The sequence below is a fragment of the Aristolochia californica genome, unplaced genomic scaffold (genome assembly GCF_029961685.1).
Source record: "Aristolochia californica isolate CCGP_79_NKW_82.1479 unplaced genomic scaffold, dmAriCali1.0.hap1 SCAF_16, whole genome shotgun sequence".
In the NCBI taxonomy this organism is placed as follows: domain Eukaryota; kingdom Viridiplantae; phylum Streptophyta; class Magnoliopsida; order Piperales; family Aristolochiaceae; genus Aristolochia; species Aristolochia californica.
Genome location: NW_027181837.1, coordinates 3446389 through 3466499, shown reverse-complemented (window position 1 = coordinate 3466499; position 20111 = coordinate 3446389). Strand labels below are relative to the sequence as shown.

The window sequence follows — 20111 nt, the reverse complement described above, 5'->3', positions numbered from 1 at the left end:
GAAGGATTGTTGAGACGTCCGGTGGAGATTCGTGAGTTTAGAGTTCAAAAGAAACTGGAAGAGCTGCTTGGTTCATCTCCACCATCGAGTCAATTCAATCAGTGGTAGAGGCCCCATGAGAGCGAAGTCTCAACACACAAAACGGTCCATAATGTCCAACTGGATTTACTACTTGAGACAGATTTTTGGCTTCAACTAACGATGATTAATAGAGAGAGAGAGAGAAACATGATTAGAGACCGATTCTGTGCAGATACGACCTTGCAACTGTTCTGAAACCACTGGAGATGGTGTTAACGCAGTGTGAACAGAGCTGATGTCTGGACAACTACAAGACGTCTTCGGTTGGACTGGACAGACTGGCGATTTGGCTCAAAACTAAATTAGTTTGAGTTCATTAATGGACGAAGAACAAGTGGTCAACTTAGCTTAAGTAAGAGCTGAGTCAGGGAATTGTTCTCCATTTTCAATTCTTTCTTGTCTTTGAGTGTCTTCTATGAGTGGTTTTATGGATGATATTTGGAAAGATTCATTTATCATTATAATAGATTTCAGATAATCAGGGCAAATAATGAAATGCAGTAAAGTCCATTACTGATGCCAGGTTTTAATGGAGGAAGCTTAGGTGACGATATCAGAAGTTTTTTTCTGGTTCCCGTTCAGACTTGGAAGGGGACTTTGGCATGTCAGCTGATTGTGTTTTTGGCTCCAATGAGACCAAAAGTCTTCGGACTGGCATCAGACAACCCCAGAATCCAGAACGTAAGTTCTCACTCTTTCTCATCTGATATTGTTATCATTTGCACTCAGTTGCAAAGCTTGTTTTTTAATAGTATGCAAGCTTTAATGCTTTAATTTACTTGGAATTTTGAAATATCTTGTAAATGGTTAACAAGAACATTGACTCCATATTTCACCCTGTTGAGAAGGGTTAAATAGAAAAGAAAGAAAAGGCATCCGAAAAAATTCAAAACAGTAAATCACTTTCACTGATATCACGGCTGCTACACATCCCAACAAAAAATTCCAGGGTGCTTTTCAATTCGTCCACCAGGTTGTCTCTCCAATAATGAATGCTACACCCGCCATAAACAACAAGAATCTGGAAGATAGCCTCTACATGAGACTACTGAACTCCAAGGCGGCATATGGAATTGGTTTTAATGAGATTGAGATCAACCTGCAAACACAGAACAAAATGAAAATATGGCTACATTTCACTTCATATGCTTCAAAAAAACCCAAGAAATCAAAACGGGTAATGTAATATACCTTGTGGCCAAAAAGATCACGAATGTTGTCTATCCCGTAGAGAATCATGGTAGGTCTGATTCATAAAATTAAGTTAGCAAGGCTGTCATACGTGTTCAAGAATAACTAGCAACTCATGATATGATGAAAGGAAGATGAATTCATTTCTTATGAAAGAAATGAGAAACAGCATGCCATTGTCAAGTGTGTTCTCAGTAAATTAATGTTGATGTAGCTAGTCTAAGCCAAATTCTAACGAAACTATTTCATCATTTTGTTTTTAGCAAATAGTTACTAACGAAATCAACACCAACACATTCTATTTGCCTGATAATGAGTGTTGCCACAAGCAGCAGAAATAGATCTCGGCAATACACAACAGTACCTCTCAAGGGAGAGACCCCATGCAATCACAGAAACATCCTCTGGGAGCCCCATAGGAAGCAGCATTTCAGGCCTGAACAGGCCAGAGTTCCCTACTTCCACCCATTTCTTAAACCCTTCATGATAGCTGATCAACAAAACAGGGTATCCAGATAAGAGAAAAATTGAAATAAAAATCCTCGTATGAATACCTACAATTGTCAAAAATCAAACCGTTTGATCCTCCTACTATAACATTGTTTGGGTCAATAACAAGCACCGGTAGGGTCGGGCAAGTATGGGGCACATGCCTGAAATCTCACTTATCAACTTGCCCCGTCCATCCAATCCATGAACTTTTTTCTCCACTACGTCAGCCATTTGCTTACTACTGATAGTACAGATAAACTAGTACAAATGGCAAGGATTTCCTACCATAAACAACCCTAATTTCAATTAATAGCTTCCCTAGCTAACATACAGTCAAGTTTCTCCTATTATTTTAGAACCTTAACATAACCTTTCTGGTACCCTACCATATTTTACTCATGAGATAGCCTAAATGGAAAGAAAAAGAACAGGTCAAAAAATTCACAGCACCTGAAAATTTCCATACTGGGTTCAGTGTATGGGTTGTAAGCAGGTTTAAAACGTAGCTTTGACATCCCTAGAATAAGTCATAAAAAAAAAGACAAAATATTGATTATTGTCATGGAAAACAGTAACCAACCTAATGTAAAAGTTTAAAAGCAATAAACAATATGCTTAGCTTAGTAATCCAGAAAATTCTTGGTTGTCTAACAAGAGATTTAACCATATTCTCTAAAACCATAAAAATTACCCATGCGTGAAAAGAAGTCATTCAAGACCCCAATCAGATCACCAAGAGTAAGACCTCGATCACAAACAAGACCTAAGGTCAAAAAGAAGTAATCAAAATGAGTTTCTTATTTCCAAAAAAAGCAATCAAATACGCAGGCTTTTTCATTCGTAAAAAAGACAAATTTATTAAAAACACAAATATGACAGAGGATAAATACCTTCAATTTGGTGAAATTCTGCAAGATGGGTTCGATCAACAGCTTCATTACGGAACACACGATCTATAGAGAAATAGCGTCTAGGGCTGAAGGGTTTCTGTCAGTATCCACCGGTTGTTGGTAAGCATAATGTAGCACTCAGAAATATTGCCCCAAGATTGTGCTTCTAGTCAACATCTTATTATTGTGAATGTTTTTGCATTGTAATCTTTGTGGAGGAAGGTCCTGTTTAGCATGGTTTGTATTTTTTCTCTCTCAGAGTAATATATTCACACCTTTTTCAAAAAAAAAAACTCTTTAGGCTGAGTTTCCCGTCACTCCTTTGCAAGATTATTTACTTACTAATGAAAAGCTTACCAGTATTTAAAAAAAAAAAAAAAAAAAAAAGTTCAGCCCAACTGATTCTGAACTTGGTCTATGGATCTCTTCATGCATTCAAGCTATTTGTCAATTGCGCTGAACAAGCCAAGTCACAGTACATCATGAACTTTTCAATCACAAGTACCCAGCAACACTGACCAAAAAAGTCAATTTTAATTTTCACAAAAAAAGCATACTCGATAAGAATTAAACTTCAATTTTCATGACATGCATAAGACTCTAACACATGAGACATATTTACAACAGCAAGAAGGAATTATTACCCATTAATAAAAATATCTAGAAAACCAATCATAATAGAGTGGCAAGCTGACAAGTACCTGCGCAAGCAAGTACAGCATTCTTGAGGAAACTGCTGTTGTGTGGGTCCTTAGCAAGTTCTTCTCTGCATCATCCCTTTTCCAGTCATAACCATACCTACAACAAAAGCATTTAAGTTTTAAACACATAACAGTAGAGCAATGACCCTGAAGTACAATGATACATCAGAATATGCTATGCATACCCTTTAGACCCATAGCCACCAACTTCATGCACACGCTTGACTCTCTCAACATAATCTTCAGGCAACTTTTTTGTAGTAGAAGGAACTGCAAATACCATAATTGACTTAGCAATGTATTTCTTAACTTAAATGATTTGGTATTGTCCTTCACTTAATTGGGTGGGTAGTTTAAAACCATGGTTATAAACCTAAAAGGGGCAGGTGTGAACATGACTGAAGCCCTAGACAATTTTTGTGTTAGTAAGGTTAAAATTCTTCAAAAAAAAAAAAAAAAAACATATTGAAGGTTAAAACGAACCTTGTAAAAAGAAGGTATCATGGGAATCACGAGCTGGATGCTGCTGGGGCTGGAACAAAGCGTCAAAATTCCAAAAGCTACAACATCAAGATGATCAAATCAATGATACAAAAGCAACAGATGAAAAATCCTCTTAGACAAGAAGAAAACATGAAAACCAATAAAGAACCAATGGTTTCCAATAAACTGGCTTAAGCACATGGATTTCAATCATAGCCGGAGACAGTCACATCTAGGGAAAAAATATTTCACAATAATACTTCATGTACCAAAGGTGCAAGTAGATGAAACAGACTGCTGTATACAACCAATAAGGTCATTCAAACCCAGGATGACAAAAATGGAAAAACTTGGTAGCTCAATTTTCTAAACCCTACCAAAACAGGTCTGAGCTCAATTTCCTACACTGGTAAAAACAGAGATGTGGGCATGGTCCATCTTTTGCATAGATATCATGACTTATATTTGAGATCAAAAGCCTAACAAAAACCATAGCATCTACTTGATATGAGATTTAAAAGCATGTACCCCTTGCCCAAGATTGGTCATTTCCAGGCCAACCTGAACCTTCAACCTCAATGCTTCATTCATAGAAGCTCATTCTACAATTAAATAGGATAAAAAAATGACATGAACTCACCCATCCATAACCATGTAAACCTGAAGCATTCATGCAAGAAGAAAGAGAGAGAGAAAGAGAGAGAGAGAGAGAGAGAGAGAGAGAATCAAATTTGATGTAATAACACAAGGTGCCCATAAGTTATTTCAATAACCATGCAAGTCCAGGGAAGGTAGGCATCTCCTTAAGATGGATAGTAGATCTCATACCTGCTTTCTACAAAGTTAGTTGTAGGCATCTCTTCAAAACTGGTAAAAAAGAAACAGTTACCAGCATTCAGCACATGACAACTATAAGGATTTTGACTTTGCCCTACTATCAGGAAAATCAGCATCAAAGTATTTCAGCTTAGATTATTCCTGCCTTACCCCATCTCAAGGAAAATCTTCCGAAACTGCTCCCGGACCTGAACAAATAACTTATAGATACCAGAATAGCAACTCACTTTTAGTAGAAAAATATTAAAAAAAAATGAAATGACATGGAATTAAGAGCCACCACAAACAGAAAAAAGTCAACCTCAGAAACAGTAGCAACAAGAAAGGATCAAGTTAAATGATCTCTTTTTTTTTTTAAAAGTTGGCTTTTAGTTTTTTAATTTTAATTTTTTTTCTTTTGAACATTGATAACAAACACAAGAGACATCCTTTTTCCCCAAGGAAACTTGAACACAAGATTTTACACGAGAACCATTGAGCCAAAGACCCAATCCACAAGTTAGCATTTATTTTTAATAAAAGAATTGACACAATAAGAATTGTCATGCTTAAACAGCTGAGGAAGGCAGTCTCCAACACTCATAGAAGGAGACCCAACTTTTATAGAAGGAGACCCAACTTTTGCAAGAGTGTCAGAAATATTATTAGCTTCCCCAGGGGTGTGCTGCTGAACCAATTCTCAACAATCACAAAGATCTGAGATTTCCTCAGATATATAACCAAGCATCCTTCCTGGCAGTAAGTTTCCTTGCATCCGGCTGATGAATTTTGCAGAATCACCTTCAATAAATACAATGCCCGAGAAATTTTTTAAATCCATTCCAAAGAGCTCTCATTTCAGCTTTAGCCATATGACAAGTGCTTAGGGGCCTCAAAACAAGGATTCTCCCCTCATGATTGCAGATAACTCTCTTATAGTAGCTGGACCCAGGTTGATTCAGGAGCTCCAATCAAAGTTGATTTTCATCAGCCTATAGATGGAGGGACCGAAGAGGAGTATTTTTTGGAGAAGTGGCTTTGAATGTAGAAAGAAGTTTCAAGTGCTGCTTATTCATTGAGCTAGGAAGGAGTGGGAACCCTTTGTAAAATCTGGGCTAAAATAATATAGCATGCTGTAGACTTCCGATTATGCTGCTCACTATTCAGGAGGTCCTTGTGATTGTTTTTCTGTTTTGTTCTTCCCAAAGGGCCCATGGAACAGCACCCATAGACATTCCCCACACTAAATGATCTGTTTTGGGGAGGTCAAAGTGTAGCATTGAGATTAAAATTATGGAAATGTGGCTGGTGAGAACATTTATATCCCAAACTTTCCAACAATGGCATTCCAAGAAGCAACAGGATAAGAAACAGTGTTGAGGATATCATCTGCTGTTTCTGCATTGAATCACAAAACTCATATGGTGTGTTATGTTATATTGGAGAAAAAAGGGGGATGGTCTCCTCATTGAGCATTTCTCTTTGTGATGAGCTGCAAAAGAGAGGATGCCCTGTCATAAACTCCTTGTGCAAATTCTCCACTCAAAAGAAGAGAGAGTTGATCATCTATTTATCCACTGTCACATTAGCTCTCAGATTTGGAATTCATATCTCAGTAATTTTGGGCTACAGTGCTGCTTTCCGTCATCATTCACAGGTCTTAGTGCTCAGAATTTCTATGCTGGTCTCCCTTATACAGGAACAATTCTCTGGGGAGCCTCCATTGCGGCTGTTCCATGGCTTCTCTGGAATTAAAGGAATTCCCAGTCTTTAACAGATCAGCTTCTTCTATGGGAAGTTTAATTTCAAACCTCTCCCATACAATATGACATGGGCTTAAACGTACAAAGGCTTCCCTTCTCTGTCCTTCTCCATAAGAAAAAGGAATGGCAGATTAGTCGCAAATATTTGTGAATCATCAGCCTCCAGTTGCAATCCCCTGGATTCCTCCCCCGGTTCTCTAAAGCTGAATTTCAATAGAAGCTTACTCGGAAATCCAGGTCATGCTAGCATTGGTGGATCACGAGGGTTGCTTTCTTGGGCCTCATTGGCTGGAAGAACTCTGTAGGAGCAGAAATCATTGCACTTAAGCAGGGCTGTGAGCTATACTTTGAGCATTTCTATGCTCTGCTAGTTGTCGAAGGAGATACTTCCATGGTGATCAGCCGAAGGAAAAGAAGTTCAAAGCCTCCCTAGAGATTCAGATATATCTACGAGAAAATTCTGGATATTTGTAGACCTTATATAGTTTCGTGGAAGCACACATTAAGGGCTGCAAATCCCATTGCTGATTCATTAGCTAAAGTGGATGTCAATCACCAGTTTCTTGTATATGGAGCATCTCTCCCTTAGTAGGCCAATGTGCCTTCTGAAATATTTTGTTCTTTCTCTCAAGTTAATAAAAGCCTTCACCATTTAAAAAAATGATCTCCGCATTGGCTCCACAAAATTTGCAGAAATTGCTGATCGCCACCATATCAAACTTCTGCACATTATCAAAGGTGTGATACTTACCGTGAAGGGTGCAGCAAAGAAAATTTTGATTTTTGGAGTAGAAAGTGTCCATGCAAGAGTGGCATCATGTGCAGGAATGGGGTCCTTTAAGAGCAGCATAACATGAAAAACTGTAAATTCCATATGAAGAGCTATCCCAGATAAACCTAACATGCACTGACATGTGAATGTACAAGCTCCAAAGAGAAGCTTCAGAATCATTGAGCTTTCTAAATGGAGGCCCCAGACAAAGTCTCCCTCGTCCAAAGATAAGGCATCAGCAATTAGAATAGTCAGTGCAGCAGCAAGATCAAAAAGCATGTGCAGGAATGGGGTCGATCGTCATCAGGGACCTAGACTCTGTTCAACAATCATGCCAAAATCTGATTGAGGAACTATCTCCTACATAAAATCTTGTTCCAGCAGCAAACATGGAGAGAAGGCCCGCTATGGCTCACCAAGGTGGAAAAAGATGATGCTGATGTCCATCATGCAGACTGCATCTCACATCCCCTAAACCAACTATAGTAACAATAAACTTCCTCTAAATTAGATTCTATTCATGCTGAAATGCCAAAATCATTTGAGGAGAAGTGCGTGAGTTATATCCCTCACACCTCTAGCACCAAGTCCTCCCAATTTCTTTGGCATACAATCAACGACCCACTAAGCTAAATGGTGTTTGAACCCTCATAGGACCCCCTCCAAAGAAACTGATACTTGATCGCCTCAATTCTCTATTGCCAACTTGCCGGGCAGGAAAAAAATATAGTAAGGGAGGCCAGCAATGCAAGAGTTAAGGAGGGTTAAGGAGGGTAAGTCTTCCAGCCTGTAAAAAACCTCCCTTACAAAGAACAAAAACAATTGCCAAGTTTTTTAAAAAATGAGAGTCCAAAGTGTTTTACAAGGTCAACAAGAGGAGAGGAAGACCAAGGTAGTTTAAAGGGAGTGTCAAGGAAATGCATCCAAGAGTAAAGGCCATGATGTCCAGTAAAATATTCCAAATTAAACCTAAATGCATTAGTGTTTTACCAAGTTGCCTGTTGACCAAAAGCTAATTCAAAGGGTCCAAAGAGGACTTTAAGGTTTAGAATTTGATCTAGGTCCTATGTTGTCTGCGAATTAAAGGAGGAGAATTTCAAGATCTGGGTCAAAAAAGATGAGAACCAATCACCAAGAGAGCTTTGTCAAATAGAAAAAAAAGCAAATAAACTGTCACCAATGACGTTGAAGAGGGACAAAAAGAAATTCTCTTGGCAGATACCCCAAGTCTGAAGTATCTACATATGGACCCATTCTAATGCAGTAAATAGTCAAGAAGTTGAGGGTTTCCTTCTGAAACCCTAAGGGCACAACGATAAAAGAGGCAAGAGCTAATACGGCTGCTGGAATTCTATTTCTATCACCAATTGATCTCCATTACAACCCTAAATTCATGCTTAAGACAAAACATCTTCAAAGAGACCAACATAACCCAATTGGTTATAACTTACAAAGAATTAAAATGTCTTAAACCCTTAAATACGAAAATAACAGAAAAATCAATGGAAAAAAAAAACTCAAAGCAATAAGGATTTGCCCTCATTTCTTCTTCTTCTTAATAGGCATGGATTTATCAAGTGCATTCTAGTACTCTTCGGCTTGCTTCTCTATAACAGTCCCTTCTACTCGGAGAGAACTCAACCTCGAGTTCAAATTTGGAGGCTTTGAAGGATGATACTCAAATAGTTCAACAACGTTGAATGTTTTGGAAATATCCATAAGAGTCTGGAATATCAACTATATATGCACTGTTACTGGTTTTGTAGAGGATTCTAATTTATGCCGTTAATTACAACAGCAGTATGCCCAGTCTTTGGTGTCATTCTCTGACTGACCTCACTCTTTGCTGGTGTTGCTGAAAAAAGAAGAAAAGGAGCAGGTCGTCTAGCATGTTTTTCATATGATACTTGTTGCATCAGATGTCTGCTTCGACTAATTGTTGTTGAAGACAGAGAGGGAATCAGAAATTTTGGCAGGACAGATACTATAATATTACATTTCTATTCCAGATTTGATTGCACTAATAACTTGGGCCTGCTCTGAACACCCTCCTTGGCTTCCTCATACACTTGCTGACTGCTTGTTCACGTGATTCTGAATTCAGCAAGCTTTCTGGTTATTTTTGAGTTAAGTATGATTTTCATGCCTTATCACCAGGGTTATTTGATCTTTGTTGGTGTCAATGACTTCCTTCCTGGAGGTAGTGCTGTTGTAGTGCTACCAATTTGAAGTCAAGGATCTTCGGTCCGGTGCTGCTTGTTTTTGGTCTAGCCTGGATTAATTTGGCTTCTATGTCTTTGTTTATGATTGGTTGCCGTTGTGTGAAAGAAGTTATAACATGGCTATTATGGCTGATCTAAATTAGGATCTGTCTCATGGAAGAGCAGTATCCGAGTTTTTGTTCAAGGGTAGGCTATCATATCTAGTACTACTTCTTCAGTTGGTTATGTTTTTTGTTAATCATTTTAAAGCAATGCCCTCACACACCCATTACCCATGGCAGCCTTTTGTGACATACCTTCTCTGAAGAATTGAAGGGTGCACACATGTTTTTGTTACTGTAAAAGGAATACGTATAACCAGAGTCAATGAGCATAACCTTCTTCCTTAGCTTCAGTTTTTTGTCACCACAAGAAGCTGTGGCAAGTTAAGAAATCAGCAAGGGTTTAAGTTCTTGTCAGTGCTGGATAGATGTCAATCCACTTGTTTCTTGGGGTCTGGAATTTGTTGTTTGGCCATGAGTGATGTTTTTCCTCTAACATATGTTTTAGGCAAGCTCAGTCTCTTTGTGTCATGGATCCGCAGCCTGAGGGGGGAATGTAGAAGGAAAAGTACAGAGGAAGGAGGTGTTTGGAAGAGCCAACAACGAAGTTTTCCCAGAGGTGGTGAATTTTTTTACCAAAGTTGGTGACCAGAGCCAAGTTTTCTCAAGACATCCAAAGGGAATGGAAGATGCAGATTTTGATTAGTGGCCAAGTACAACATAAAGTGAAATATCAAGTTGAAGCTGAAAATTTGAGAGCCCATTGCTTTATTGAAGATATTGAAGACCTAAGTATAGAAAATTTTATGATTCTTTTTATTTTGATATGCTATGTAACAAGTTGAAGCACAAACACCAACTTTAGGGGGAGTATTAGAATAGTAATTTCTATTTACTTAGGTTTCTAGGAAATTATTTTCGTATAGAATCTTATTTCCCAGGATGTAAGGTTTGCAAAGGCATTAGTGTCTTCTATCATTGTTTTATGTTATAAATAGGTGAGAAGAGGGAACCCTAATTTATTCTCTTCAACAATACAACGTTGAGTAAAGTTTCTTCTCCAGCCCTCTCTCCCGCATTGCCTCTTTCCTTCATTTCAAGTTCATAAATTTTCACACGCAAGTCTTTCACCATTGGATTTTAGATAAGGCACTCTAGACAATGATAACAACTCTTGAACTTTTCACCTTTCTATGGTCTTCCTCACGATTTTTTGAAAGTAGTGGGAGGATCAACCTCTAACAATTACTGAGTAGTTCTCTCCATCATACTGCCCCCATGGTAATTGACACTATGGTAGAATTGCAAACCTCTCAGAAGGTGGTCTCTTGAGAAACAAGAGAATGTTGGTAAAAACACTGGTGTCAGGCATTTTCTGTTTTGTGGAACCATATTCTATGAAGCTGTTGAGGGGGAGAAGTTGTAGAGTGAAGGGATGCTAGCATTAAGTTGTGGGGTTGGAGAAATCCAATTTTGGCGCTGGTCGGTATAGTTTAGCTGATCATTTGAAGTGCTAAAATTCAGCTTCCATTCGTTTGTGATTGTTTATGTCAGGAGATGAAGCATTAGTGCCTGCTTGGACATCATTTAGTGGAGCAGAATCTCTCTATACAAGGGGATAGGGACAAAGTGTGGGGTTGCAAAAGTACCAGCTTAGAGATGGGTATGCTGGGGTAGCATTTTCAATAAGTTTGATCATAATATTCAGATGGTGAGGTTTGTCATCCAGGTGAAAGGACATGGGAAATAAAATCCTTTCTGTCATCAACTTGCAGCAGGCCTGAAATATGTTCTCATGAACATGACAGATTTGAATTTATATTTTCATTATCACCAGCTGTCCTAATGCAAACAGAAAGGTCCAAGTGAATATCTAAGAGAGGACAAGTCATATTAGCTCACTCAAACAACTCACCGCTGACTAGGATGAGTCGCATGAGTTTGCACCTGTCCGACTTACCCTAAACTCATCTTCATCTTCTTCAGTTCACTTACTCATTTTCAACAATGATTCTTCCTTCAACTAATTGAATAATTTGATGATGTAACTCTTAACAGAGCATTCCTTCAACTAAATCGAGATGCATGAATCCTTTCCCTCCATTTTGATCTTCTAGTGAGGTCCATTTTTAGGTCGTTTAGCTTTCAGGTACACAATTTTCCCGATTCAAAAGTTAAATACCCCTCGTGCAAAATGATCTTGTAAGTTCTGCTCATACATTCTTTTTTTTTTTTTTTGAGTAAAGGTGTAAATAAAGCAGTTCTGCTCATACATTCTACTAATCTAAAATATAATAAAGCAGCTAAAACATCAAGAGAATAAGAGAACAGTCTGAAATCCATGCCTTGAGCAAAGGATGAAGATGGCCACCTTCTGTAGGCTGGCCTTGAGCACTGAAATTATACTCTTTGAACTCTAGGTCTTTCCAGTCACCCCTGGAATCACAAAAGTAAGTCAGTAATTCAAGCTATTTACATTCAATCACATGAAACATCTGAAATGTGAAGAACAAATGGATAGAAACCCAGCACCAAGAAGGTACACATTACAAAATAAGTATTTTTCTATTTATGCAGGTGCTTGGTGCTAGAATACAAAAAGCATGCAATCAAAGTACTAAAACCCGATGCAGCCTTTGAGTACAGCAAATTACTGCATCCAGATCAAACTGGTTTTATCAGGTTAAATAACCGTGTGAACATGGTACAATAGTAATTAAATAAAAATAAAAAAGTTGCTGCAATAAGTATGAATTTTCAGATATTTCCAAGAGACAGCCCCTAAATATGGCGACCCAAGACCCTGGCTTCTAGGTAAACCCCACTCATTCGTAACCAGTGAGTCCACATGCAAAAAGCAGAGGCGGGTTATATTTCCAGTTTTCCTGTTTTGGTTGTGGGGGAATTTTGTAGGATAAACCACTTTGACATGACAAATGACAAGGATAACCAAAGTGTATTATCAAAACAAACATAAACTCAATAATTAAATAACAAGATAGGTATGAGAGACCTCAGAAGTTGTTCCCGAGTTAAATCTGTGGCTGCTTTAGTCCTTTTTAAGGTATAGTTTGGTCCCTTTTTTAATGAGTAGCCTTTCCAGGTCCTGCATGATACAGTGAGAAGAACTTCGGGAAATCTGCAGATCTAAAATCTAGGGCATAAAAAACAAGCTGACTGATTTTAGTAAGGTTGGCATTACTGTAAAGCAATCATCTTTCTTCTTTTGAGATCTTCTATGTCTTTTTGCACAACAGCCTGAAATGCCAATTGTCATTATTACTATAGATCAAAAGAGAAAAACAAAAGCAACACTGTGACAAGTTAAGAAAATACACTTGGAGGCTGAAAAAATGGTTCAGTTTCGAGAGCAGTCTACATAACAAAGTCATTTCATGTACATGTTATACACATTTGTTCAACTCTAACTTAAGTTCTTTCAACAACAAACGAGAATTGAAAAGGCACAAATGATGAGAAAAGAGTAACCAGCATAGATTTTTAGATAACCTAAAGTTGCATTTAGCTTGGACAGGACACTCATATTTTAAAAGTAGATCAAATATAGTACATGAACAGCAAAGACTAATTTTCAGTTCATGTACAAGTTGTATTTTTTAATAATAATTTATAATGATGTGAACACACCTCTTCATTATGTATCCTTGTAAGCAAATCTTTTACGCGATCCTCAACATGCTGAACCTGTAAGATTGGTGAAAGTTGAGACTCAGAAAAATATCATCACCAACAAACTGTCCACAAACATACAAGGGTGTCTGCACATCTTGCTAATCAGGAGGTTCAGTTCTGGCAGATACTAACAGAGGTTCCTAGTTGCACTCTTTCATACATTCCAGATAAAAAAAACCTATATGTCAGAAAAATGAAAATTTGACAATATGAAAACATTATATGTAAACAGATTACCTTTCTCAAGACATGCTGTTTCCCCATTTCTACCCATTTATTTTTTATTGCCTGAGAGCATCCTATCTTGTACACAGAAGAATCGACTTTTTTCTGCAACAAAAGAGAAACAATATTATTTTCTAGATTCATCTACATGCAGCATAAAAAAGAATTGTCTACTTATGGTACCAAACGATAACTACTACAGAAAGTTCCTTTGCTAAAAATGTGCAATAATATCAATGAATGAAAAAGATTTCTTCAACCTATCACACAAAAAAATAAATTTCTATAACAATAAAAAGAATAATAATAACAATAATAGCAGTTACCAAAATAATGATAATAATAATAATAATAACAACAACAACAACAACCTGCTAGGTAAGCGAAAAATGAGATTACATTCCACTAGGAATAAGAAGAACAAGAGGGCTCACTAGGGGATACAATCGAAAAAGAAAAAAACAAGTAAAAGAGAGAAAAAGCATGGCCAACAAAACAATATGAAGCAAACATAGAAACCATAAAAACCATAAAAACACTAAACAGCCCCCTCTAACATCAAGGGAAGGTAACTCTCCAACAAGGTGCTGTAGGAGAATCCCAGATCAAGTAAGTGAATCCACAAGCAGTTGGCCTCACAAGGCACATGTATACAAGTGATCTTAAGCTGAGAAGAAATATCTCTGATCTGATAAAAAACAGTATTGAGACAGAGAGGAAGAGCGGCCCACAGGACAATCGATCACCACAGCTAAGCACCCTCTACAATTAAAGGGGTAGCAAAGAGACTCTAATAGTCTCAACCCTTGAAGTGGGCCACGCATCTCGCCTCAGTTTTCTTCTTGAAAGAATGAAGCATTTATTAAAACAAAAATTAAAAAGAACAAAGAAAGCTAAGGTGGGTCAATTAGAAAGTTTATCGAACAAGCTATTAGCTGATCTTTGAACATGAGACCAAAAGACATCAAGATCATTACAATGACTGAAGCAGAATGACTATCTTCCTGTCCTGAAATCATTACTTCCATAGTTTTAGCCTAACTAAGAGAGATCTCAGCTCGGCCTCATTTGGATCCATTATTCCCAAGAGGACCAGAATACACGGTCGGGATTTCTTTGTTGTTGTAGCAAATAGCACAAACTTCCATCAAATTTCAATTTCAACAGCAAAGCAGGGAAGCCCTCCTTCATTAGGCAGAGCCAGGGGATGACTTCTTGAAGCAAACCTTGGGTCAATAGCCACAGTTGAAAGCCTTTTACCCATGAAGACTTGTCTGTTTCATTCACTCCAAATGATCCAAAGGCTCAAAGGTGCAGCAGACTATCCACATTATGTGCCCCATTTCCTGGGAAACTGATTACTAAGCATTGCATCATTAGACTTTGTATCTCAGCCTCAGTTGAATCACTAGCTCCTACAGCACAAAGAAAACAAGGATGATCTTCCCAAGATGATCATGAGGGACACTCCTTCCCCCAACTGGGTCAAGGTTTCCCCTCAAGCTTCCATCAAAGTTTAACTTGTGCATGTCTTGCTCAAGCCGAGGCCACTCAACACACTTGCCAAAGCAGGGGGTCAAAGTAGTAACAAGCTTCCAAACTAAAATTAGAAAGCTTACTAAGCCATAGAAAAATGTGTAATACATACCATGTATTACCATCCAAACATATAAAAGTCCATTGTTATGAGCCACAAGCAAATTAATACAAAATTCCCATTTATTAGCAAATATATTTTGATCCAAACAACTTGGTGAAAGAAAATACGAAACCTTTTTTGAAACTAACCTGCAAGAGTTCCCTGGAGATTCCTTCTGGTGGTACAGCTAAGAAGAATTGGACCTCAGGAGAACCTGCAACAGTATATGATTTGCCCTCATCAGTGAGCACCCACTTCTCCCTCTTAATGTCCTGTAAAGATTAGGAGATGATCAGGATTTGTTCTTGCAGACCTAATAATCGTTCTTTTTTTTTTTTTTTTGGAAGGGAGCAATTTCATTTAGTCCAAAGGAAAACAGTGACAAAGAACATACAATCAGAGGGGAGGACCTTACAATGAGGGATTGAAGGATAACCCTCACTTTAGCAAGAGACTCAACCATACTATTTGCTGATCTAGGAATAACAGTCCAGGAACAAACAACATCTTTAGACAAATCTTGAATTTCGTAAAAACATAAAAGATGACAGCAATGGGGAGCCTTTTTGCCTGAACCCAACTGATAACTGGTCTAGAATCCCCTTCCACATGGAAAATCCTCCCTTGAAGACCAGATAATCTAGCAACTTGTTGAGAAATGCTAAGCCTTCTATTACAAAATAATAATCCCCATTGACCAAGCAAGCTCAAGTTCCCAAAAGAATTGCAACCGTAATAAACCAACAACTTTTTTTTCTGAAGGTTAACAACAAATTACTGAATTTATTTTACTTCATTCAATTGCAAAAATAAAATCATAAGAAAGGCTGTTTAGGACAATGCAGAAAGATGAAAATACCTGGGCGTCAACGAGTCTGAAACCATGAAGACTTTTGATGACATTAACAAGGTCATTATGCTCGATTCCAACAGAGGCCGCAAACTCGCCAGAATCAGAGATTTCCTCGTTCGTCTGCAAAAACCCTAGAACAGCCTGCTCCGCCATCCTCACTCACAGACTGTTGCCAAATTTGCTACCACCTAAGGGGGGTTAGTGCTTTTTGTAAGTTTTGTGAAAAGTGAAAGTGAATCACTTATTTGTGTTAGTGTGCGCAATGTAAAGTACTTGTTTGTGTGTTAGTGTGTACTATGGAAAGTACAGTGTAAAATAATTGTTTGTATTAGTGTGTACAATGGAAAGTGTGGTGTAAAGTGCAGAGAGATTTTTTACTAATAAAATATTTTGATAGATCTGACTTTTATAACTTTTACTTAAACTTTTTTTTTTTATTAATAAACTAAAAGATAGATTCTCATTTAACCCCATTTAACAAATGCTATTATTTGAAGAGGATGTTAATACACACTTCTTTCAATCCATTGCTTCTGCTTGTAGAAGATCTAACAGAATTAAGTCTCTTCAAATTGATGAGGAATTAACTTCTGATCGGCAGTCTATCACAAGTGAAATTCTTCATTTTTTTCACGGAATTATACAAAGAAGAATGTCATAATTGTCCATTCATTGATTCTCTTCCTTTAAATATGATTTCTGATGGTCAAAGTCAATGGTTAGAAAAGCCATTCACAATGAAAGAGATTGGATGCAATGTTGAAATGCCTTAGGATAAAGCTCTTGGTCCAGATGGCTTTAATGGAAAAAAAAATTCAGAGCGTCATGGTTCTATGGCTGAAGATATATCTACAAAGATGGTTGATTTCTACTATAAGGAATTTCTTATAGAAATATGAGTGCTTCGTTCATTGCTTTGCTGCCAAAGAAGGCCTCTATTCAGAAGGTATCCAATCTTAGACCAATTAGCTTAATATCGGGTGCTTATAAAATTATCTCTCGGGGTACCAGTTGGGGTACTAGCCAATAGGTGATAATCTGTCATGCCTAATATCATCAGCAAGGAACAAAGCTCATTCATGAAAGAAAGAGTGATTTTGGAAGCAGCAATGGGACTTCATGATTTTATTTCACATTCTTTTCTCCACTGTAACTAGATTCCACCGAGGAGAAAATGTCTCTTCACCACCCCCCCCCCCCCCCCCCCCTGAGCAGCAGTGTTTTATACGGGGAAAACCACGAGCGAAGTACACAAGGCAAAAAAACAGCAGAAATCAAGTTGAGGCCTAAAAAACAGATTATAAGATTGTCGGAGGAAATTCAGAGAAAGAGCAGAATCAACAAAAATCTACAGATTCGAATAGATGTTGAACAGGCAATTCTGTACAAATCCAATGAAGGATAGAACACTCGGTGGAATAAAATCTGCCGATAATACAGAAGAAAGAGATCATTCAAATCCAAATACCAGTAGGTGCAAGGTCAGAATCTAAATCTACGCATCCTAGTTCATTAAAAAAAAAAAAAGTAAAAACAAACCACATCACAACAACACAAAATCGAACGAAAGAGGAAATGGGAAACAAATTCCCGAACCAGGAAAAGGGAAACAAATTCCCGAACCAGAAAAGGGAAGCACTGCCTTCTACGAAAATGGAAACGAAAAATAAAATGAGAGGCAGAGGAAACTAATTCCGAACCAAGAAGAACGATTTCAGCCTCATACCTTCGATTTCCAGGAAGAAGGGTTTACCTAATATCTGACGAATCGAGCGCGAGCAGGAGACAGTGCTGCTCGCGGAAGTCCGTGTCAAGAATCGTTGGGGACGGCGAGAGAAAGAGAGGATCGAACGAATTCACTCGTTGATTGGTACTTCAACTTCAATGGACGAGTTCAAAGTGTAGCGAAAAACAGTGTTAGTACCCGAAATAATATATTTAAATATAACATATATATCTAACCACCAAATTAACCAAAATAAATATAATTATTACACTGATAAGTAATTTAATGTAGAATTAGAATATTTTAATTAATTAATTAAAATATTATATTAATTAATATTTATTGTGCATAAATACAGTAATTATGTATGACATTAGATTAATTATAAAAAATAATCCACTAATAACACTGATTTTTTCCTAAAATATCATGTGATAAACTGAGAAAAGAAAGAATTGAGTAGAATTACAAGTAAAATAGGGTTAAAAATAAGTTCATTTCAAGTTGTAGTGGGAACATGATTACAAGGAGGAATTGAAAGGCAAGAAACAGGTGAAAATTAAAAGTTAGGGTTCGGTTAGGGAGTAAGTCAACAAAATAGATTTTTGAAATTCATGTTCATCTCCAACATGAAGATCATGTCAGTCATGTACATGAACTTCAACTTCACACTTGGTGTTAGTGTTGACGACTTCATATACATTGAAAAACAGTTTCCAGTGTTAGTATCCCAACATGAGAAAAACGTAAAAAACAAGAGAATCCCTAAACCCTTACAGTACACTTAATTACAACATAATCCTTAAACCCCAAATTAGGTAAAACAACTATTATTGCTACACTAATAAGTTATTTAATGTATAATTAAATATATTAATATATTTATTAATTGAATTAGATATTTTATTGTGCATTCATATGGTAATTACATGAACCAATGAAATACGCACATGATTAATTACAAATAATAAATAAATAAGTTATAAATAACAAAAACAAAAGTAATACGTTGAGTTATTAACTTATTAATAACATATGATATACTTTAACCTAAAAATGAATGATTTAAGAGAAAAAAACTGATCTAATCATAACTTTAACACACTATATATTTGTACATAATATATTTTTATGTATTATTAATTAATAATATATTTTCACAAAATTTAAAACCATTGGTTTAATTAATTATAGAAATTGGATAATTAAACCAAAATAATTTATCAAATATTTATTTTAACAATATTTTTAATTATGATTATTAAATCACTATTTTAATATAGTAATTATAAAATAAATATATTAACTAAATAAAAATAATTATTTATAAATAAAAATTATAAATTAATGATTTTTATGATGATAGTTTAATTTTTCCTAGGAAAAATTAAACCATCGTCGTCTTCCTCAGCGACGAGCCAGCGGGCAACGCCGACAGAGGCGGCGCTCCGACAGTACGCCGAGAAGCTCTGCAACAGATGCTCGACCTCCCGTGCTCTGCGACGAAGGTCGAGAGGGAGAGGAGAGGGAGGATGACCGACAGGGGGGAGGGGGGAGGAGGGGAGAGGGACGTCGAGAGAGAAGAGAAGTCATCACCGAGGGAGGAATGCCTCCCTCCCTCTCCTCTCCCTCTCGACCTTCGTCGCAGAGCCTCTCGGTCTCCTGTACTCTACAACGGAGGTAGAGAGGGAGACCAAAGAGACGGAGACCGGAGAGGGTATGCGGCAAAGAGAGGGGCGTGCTCGTTTCATGTACATATTCTCAAAATTGGGCGGAAAGCGATTTCCCTCGTTTATGCTTTGGATATGATCTCTTGAGTCATATTAGTCCTGTACATGACTTGAACTCCGGCGCTCCACTAGCGACCTCAAGACATGAATTGAGTAATGAGGCTGAAATCTTGCCCTTTGTTATACACTCAAGTAATCTTAACCTTGCCTTTTTTTTTAGAAAAATGTGTAAATATTTATTAAAAGAGAGAAGAATACAACCTAACAAGATGGGTCATCCTTCACAACAAGGTATTAGAGGGAAGAACCTCGTTTTGCTTGGAAGTCCGCCAAGTAATTGCCAGATTTGGGAGTATTTTTCCATGTACGATTTAGATTAGAAATTATATTACAAATTTCATAATAAATACCAAACCCACCCGGGTCCACCAGGGTTAAAGTGTATTCTTGGTCAGAGATAAATAATCGGTCCTAGAGTAGATTGACAAAAAAAAATATCTTGTTCCTCTTAAACTACATTTGCAGTAAGACGAGGTATATTTATATAAGGTAAGATATATACTTAAATAATTCTCAGATTAGGTTGGGTCATATTTTTAGGGTTAATCCCATCCAAAACCTGCTTCTACATGGGATTTTCAAGGAAATTTTGTTCAAACTCTATCGAGTAAAAAGAGAAACCTATCTCCACTTCAAGCAGGTCAAGTTGGAGAGGTTTTGTTAAGCCACCCTCTTGCCATCCAAAGCAAAAAAGATTAGGTTTTCAAGGTCTTTTGTAGGAGAATCCCTTAAC

At 37.2% G+C, this 20111-nt stretch overlaps 1 protein-coding gene across 2 annotated transcripts; it reads right to left on the bottom strand.

Annotated features, from left to right (window-relative positions):
• Window positions 1-775: 775 nt before the first annotated feature.
• On the bottom strand, window positions 776-17750 carry LOC137952782 (phenylalanine--tRNA ligase alpha subunit, cytoplasmic). Of its 2 annotated transcripts, none has more exons than XM_068799848.1 (19): window positions 17616-17750; window positions 15869-16050; window positions 15159-15281; window positions 13383-13475; window positions 13101-13157; window positions 12655-12710; window positions 12466-12558; window positions 11798-11888; window positions 4826-4875; window positions 4667-4705; window positions 3839-3915; window positions 3541-3625; window positions 3356-3452; window positions 2655-2751; window positions 2456-2527; window positions 2215-2281; window positions 1637-1762; window positions 1273-1327; window positions 776-1180 (listed from the first exon to the last, which is right to left on the bottom strand). In XM_068799848.1, the coding sequence occupies exons 2-19, from the start codon at window positions 16013-16015 to the stop codon at window positions 1127-1129; spliced, it is 1479 nt and encodes a 492-aa protein (XP_068655949.1). In that variant the 5' UTR covers window positions 16016-16050; window positions 17616-17750; the 3' UTR covers window positions 776-1126. The 2 variants fall into 2 exon arrangements, with proteins under 2 accessions (XP_068655949.1, XP_068655950.1); XM_068799849.1 differs by having other exon boundaries at window positions 777-1180; window positions 4826-4863.
• Between the last annotated feature and the right edge of the window lie 2361 nt (window positions 17751-20111).